Source organism: Lepisma saccharinum, chromosome 29, assembly GCF_977018435.1.
Source record: "Lepisma saccharinum chromosome 29, izLepSacc3.1, whole genome shotgun sequence".
Taxonomy (NCBI): domain Eukaryota; kingdom Metazoa; phylum Arthropoda; class Insecta; order Zygentoma; family Lepismatidae; genus Lepisma; species Lepisma saccharinum.
Genome location: NC_139257.1, coordinates 14,814,635 through 14,820,634, shown reverse-complemented (window position 1 = coordinate 14,820,634; position 6,000 = coordinate 14,814,635). Strand labels below are relative to the sequence as shown.

Genomic DNA, 6,000 nt, shown 5'->3' with positions numbered 1-6,000 from the left:
TTTAAAACCCCTGGATTCAAGTCGGAATTTATCAACTCAATTTGTAAAATAATAGATTTTATGATTTGTATTATAATAATAATAATAGGTAAAATACAAGTTCTATGACTGAGGTGCCATATATGAAATCTTACTCTGCCCCCCCCCCCCCGAGAGAAAGTTCTACGAGCACCCTTGTTACTGGGCTGTAATTTCGCTTTTCCAAAACAAGGAAAAAGTTGCATGTGATACGCTCGGGTTCAGATATTATGTTCGTGTTTCAAACGAACACGTTTTCCAAGTTGTAAAAGAAAAAGTAAGACCAAGCGAATGCAGTCGCTGGACGATTACTTCAATTCCTGCTGTGCTCGTTACAATTGCGGTAAACGCACATTGTTGCATCGCATATCTTCCAAGCAGTGCAGTAACGGGGCTTGCAAGTGAAGGAAGCTTAGCCATGCCGTGCATGGCAACCGTTCTTCTCTGTTGTGGGTTGCTTGTAACAGTGGTTTCCCAGGCTCGGTACCCAACAGTGAACACAACTCTTGGTAGGATTCAGGGAACAACAATGGTGTCCCGTAAGGGAGCCATCTTCTTCGCATTTAGGGGAATTCCCTACGCTGAGCCACCACTGGCTCGTCTCAGATTCAGGGTGAGTAACCTAGTTCGTCGACTGGTTATCCATGCAACTAAAAGGCCCTGTAAAAATTTGACCAAACGGAAGAGAATTGCCAGGGCTGTAGTCCAGAGTATAAGCCGTTATACGGTGTATATCCTCTAGTTAACATTATTCATTAGAATATTCCTTCTACTTACATTTTTTTCTATTTATTTATTTATGTAATTTCGCCATTACTCCAGTGAGATTATTACCGTCAAATATCTGGTTTGTTGAAGAGGGGAGAGGGTATGAATACAGGGTGGGTGGAAAGTAACTCACTTTTGAAAAATGCTTATAACTTTTGTAAATACTGCCCCATTTGCAAGAAACAAAATGCATTGTGATCCTTGAGGTGGCAGAATTTAATTGCTAATTTGCGTTTTCTCCTCACGATGACAAGAGCAACCCATAATGGGCCTATGTCTGACACTGTATGACAGAGGCGGTGATTGGGTTCCAGAACTGGGGGCCAAGGTGCCAAAACTGGGGAGGCAAGGACAGTTTACTGTCCCCTGTTAATAGGGTATAACCACAGATATATTTTTCTGTGGTATAACATAGTGCAGGAGCAAATGTTGCAAAATAGGTGTGTGTGTGTGGCGCCCCTCGCCCCTCCATAATCTCCGCCACTGCTGTGTGAGTGTGCCCAGGTGGCATCCCGTTACAACGTGTGGCCTTTCGTCGTACATATGGAGAGATGGTGGCGGGATGTTCAAGGTCCTCATGCTTCAGGGGATGCCAAGATCATCAGAAACTGCCCTTCCAAGCTGATGAGTACGAAATCTGTGGTAGATGCTTGAAGAAGCGGTTGTCCCTCAATATCCACATTGGAGGAAAATGTGCAACTGTTTGTTTGAAGTCCCGCAGTCATCAGCTTGGAAGGGCAGTTTCTGATGATCATTGCATCCACTGAAGCACGAGGTCCATGAACACCCCGCTACCATCTCTCCATATGTACGTACCACGGACGGCCACACGTTGTAACAGGATGCCATCTGGGCACACTCACACAGTGTCAGACATAGGGCCATTATGTGCTGCTCTTGTCATCGTGAGAACAAAGCACAAATTAGCAATTAAATTCTATCATTTCAAGGATTACAATGCATTTTGTTTCTTCCAAGAGTTATAAATAAGCATTTTTCAGCAAGGAGTTATTTCCACCCACCCTCTTTCTATATGATGCACATCAGCATTTTATTAATTTTGTAGAAATGCACACAGCTAATTTTAGCAGAACTTTTGCTAGCTTGGTTGGTCTCTTTATGATTAATAGTATTGCGTCTGCCATTTCTTATCAAAACGAATGTAGACGTTTGACTAGACTTGAGATTTAGTTGCAAAGTCTGAACAATATTCTTGTTTCTCTTCCTCGCAACAATTGGCGGTGTACTACATACAGCACAACATGGTTTTCAGATATGTTATGGATACGTAAGTTCATAAACAGAATATGCGACCCTTGTCATCTGATAACTAACTAACTAACAGAAACTGCTTCACAACGTTCCATAGTGTTCTGGTGTTCCTCCCTATTGAAAAAACTCTGTAAAAAGTACCTTCTTCCATAAGCAAGGATGAAAAAAACTGTTTATTTAACAAATCCAAGTAGCCCTAAGGATTTAAGGTTCCGGTGATGGAAAATTGACTAACCAATCGTGTTCCACACAGCATGCCACACCATTAACTTACCAGCACTAACCATTCAGCTTTGATCTGTCGAAAATGGGTTATCAGATAAAAAGCATCGAATATTCTGTTTATGAACTTCCTTATGAACATAAACATTAGCCTTGTCACTGTGAAGGACTTTTCATTTAATGGCAGCATCACACTGTAAATTGTTCGCGAAAACCATTCATAATGGGCAGCTCTTCATGGATGTATCCGATTAAAATCTTGTGCAATGGCATGCGAACTTCTCTCCCTAGACGTCACTTTGATCTGGATGCGTTACTGATGCGCTAAGCAAATTTTAAGGCATTTTTCTAACACCTCGAAAAGGAGCAAATTAGTACAAGAATTCAGTCATAACTTTTTACTGGTTAAAGATACGTCGAAAAAACCTTCACCATTGCATTTCTCGTGAAATTCTAGCCTGTATTGATATATCACCCATTCCCATTTAAAATTCTGAAGTTGAATTCAAGATGGCCGCCGACCACGCGGTGGCGTCAATGTGGTTCCCCCTTGGCCTGGCAACGATTGGTCATCACCATTTCCATGTTGCGCGCTGCAGTGGCCTTGTGTCGGGGATGTTAAGTGACTTTTTGAGCCACCCTGTATAACTTTCGGATACTAAAATTTATTATGTCACATTGTCACCTTTTATCTCAAATGAAAATTCAAAATGAATGTAATAATTAAATAGCAAACTTGAATGTTTGTAATTTAACAAAACCTTGTACCTAGCTGCTGGAAATTCTTTACATTTTAGATTCTATAATATTAATTCTGAAATATAATGTATTATTCTGTAAACACTTGAAACTTTTTGGAGATCAATTAGACGGCCTTACAAGTAACCTAAATTGGCATTTTCTTTAAGTTGCTAATAATATCCTATATACTTACATAATTGGAGAAATGTAGATACACATTGACCACAAAATAACTTCAGTAAATGAACGAGCAACCAGAACTAGGAAATAAATATCAATTCACAAGTGCAAAGTGGAGACAAGATAAACTTTAGAAATTTTTAGGCAGTAATAATACGAATAATATAATTGAATAATAACTAGAAATTTATAAATCCATGAAAAGTTTTGACATTCTCTATAATATTAAATGTGCAGTGTGTATCAGAGGTTACTAGTTAGAAAAATTAATTCTCTTAATGTTACTTGTCAGCAATTTCCATTGAATTATTACTTCAAAGATATAATTATATGTTCTCATTTCTATTATTTTTTATATTTCACACATCTTTGACTTTCAACGTTGTTATGGTGGTTAGGATGAGTTGGTCAGTTTCAGAATACACTGAGAAATTGAATTAAGCTCCTTGTAATCAAGGGATTTCTGGTTCGAAACTCTGATAGAGGCACATTGCAGTGATACGGATCCCATTTTGAATTGTAGGTCCAGTCCCGATTAGCCTATTTGTGCATAAAGTGGACTTAAAACATCAATTCAAAGAACCGAATAAATATAAATAAGCATACTTTGATACATTTCTTTACAACATCGAGTGATCAGACACTATCCATGTCACCATTGAACTCTAAAAATTGGACATGCATCAATTCAAAGAAAAATTATTATAAAAATAATATTTTTTTCATAAAATATATTCTTCATTTGTCTAAATTTGTCAAAATACAATTGCTTCTGTAAGAAGTATTTGATTGCAGGTTCTCCGCTTAACCCCATGTTGGAGTGCAGTAACAATCATTTTTTTCTGAAAGAAAATATTGTCATATGATATCAATTCTGGTTAGAATTTTCATTTCAAAAAACAATATTGTGTTAAAGTAAAATATACATATTATCCTTGAAGAAAATTGCAAAGCAACATCAAGAATTTACATTCTTCATGTCAGCACGATAGTTGCCATTTACTTTTTTAGAAAATCCCTCGGTATTACCCAGAAAAAAATTTCATGTTCCATCTTTCTTTTAACATGTCAAGTTAAATACAACATCTGCAACTTGTGCAATGGTGCAGTATCATAATTACATTTTAATCTTTTATTTGATATGTGTCAATAATTTATAATGCTACGTACCTAATTACGAAGAAATGATGATTGAAACTTTTAGCATAAAAACAACTAAATATTACCAACTTTTTACCTCTTGAAACTTAATAAGAATAGAACCACAAATGACCTAAACCTAGTATATTAAACTTGTATTGTTTCATAGTTTTGAACTATTGTAACTTGAAATCCAAATTTTGTTTAAAAATGACCATTCTTGCAAAAGAAACTAATCTTAAATCAGCCATAAAATACCTAATTACTGCTAAATCTGCATATAAACTAATTGTTGGAGTCATAAACATATTAGCTTTGAAGAAAATTGCAAAGCAACATCAAGAATTTACATTCTTCATGTCAGCACCATTCAGTTTTTTTATAAAAGTAACACCGGAGAATGCTGTAAAACAGATTGAATTTTGGCAAAAAAATTGCTTTTAATTCATCTTATTTGCTCAGAACAACCAAAAAGATTTTTAGTGAATGCTCAATATGATATGTAACATCCAAATCGTTAAAATTAGTAAAAATCAGTGTTGCCAGCTACTATTTTAGAAAATTCCTCGACATTCCACAAAACAAATTTCATGTTTCATCTTTCTTTTAGCATGTCAAGTTAAATGCAACATCTGCAACTTGTGCAATATCATAATTACATTTTAACCTTTTATTTTTGTCAATAATATATAATTCTACCTACCTAATTACGAAGAAATGATGAATAAAGTATATGGAGGGCATCACAAGTCTCATAAGAAACAAAAATACAAGACTACATGAGAGAGAGAGAGAGAGAGAGAGAGAGAGAGAGAGAGAGAGAGAGAGAGAGAGAGAGAGAGAGAGAGAGAGAGAAATGATTAACGTAAATGAGTAATCTAATAAGTGATTAAGATAGGAATATAATTAGGAATTAAGTTTTGTCACAAGAAAAAAATACCCATGTGGTGATTGATGGCTGGAAATATTGGAAAAGCTAGCTTTACACATTATCTACCTAACCTGATAAGCAGCATGAATAAATGAAAGTATTTACCCATGTGGTGATTGATGGCCGGAAATATAGGAAAAGCTAGCTTTGCACATTATCTACCTAACTTGATAAGCAGCATGAAAAAATGAAAGTATACAACAAAATCTCTTCTGATTTTGCATGTATTTCCTAACAAGAATTTCTCACATTATAGTGGATAATCAGATAGGTCAAAATACTTATATAAACACTAGCTTCATAGCCTGGGCACTGTGACACTACTAGTAGTCATGGCATACTGTCACTTTCAGAGGGCTGTGTTTTTTTTAAAGCCAGTACCATGTCTGTTTTGTTTACAATTGCACTTCAATGTAAACAGAATTTTGATTATGACTGCTATGTTCATTTGATATATTATTAAAGTTTTTTTCATAGGCTAAATTTATTCTTGATAGCTTGTGCAACCAAACGAGAGCTGATCTACCAAGTATTGAGTTTGGTGAATGTTGTAGATTCCATATTAAAACCAAATTCTGACAATTATAAATAACAAAATTAAGTTAGCAAACCAATTGTAAACAAAATAATTGTGCCAAACAGTAACTTATTTTTTTCATACACTTCAAGATCTCGAAATTCTAATGAAGCAACATTCTATTCTGTATCGCAAAATTAGAATTTGAATT

The 6,000-nt window shown here is 35.6% G+C and overlaps 1 protein-coding gene across 1 annotated transcript in view; it reads left to right on the top strand.

Annotated features, from left to right (window-relative positions):
- Window positions 1-364: 364 nt before the first annotated feature.
- Window positions 365-6,000, top strand: part of LOC145981400 (juvenile hormone esterase-like) — an 87,362-nt gene continuing 81,726 nt past the window's right edge. Inside the window, exon 1 of the mRNA XM_083114638.1 lies at window positions 365-631. Coding sequence (XP_082970764.1) covers window positions 437-631 — 195 coding nt within the window. The 5' untranslated portion in view covers window positions 365-436. The remainder of the gene's footprint in view (window positions 632-6,000) is intronic.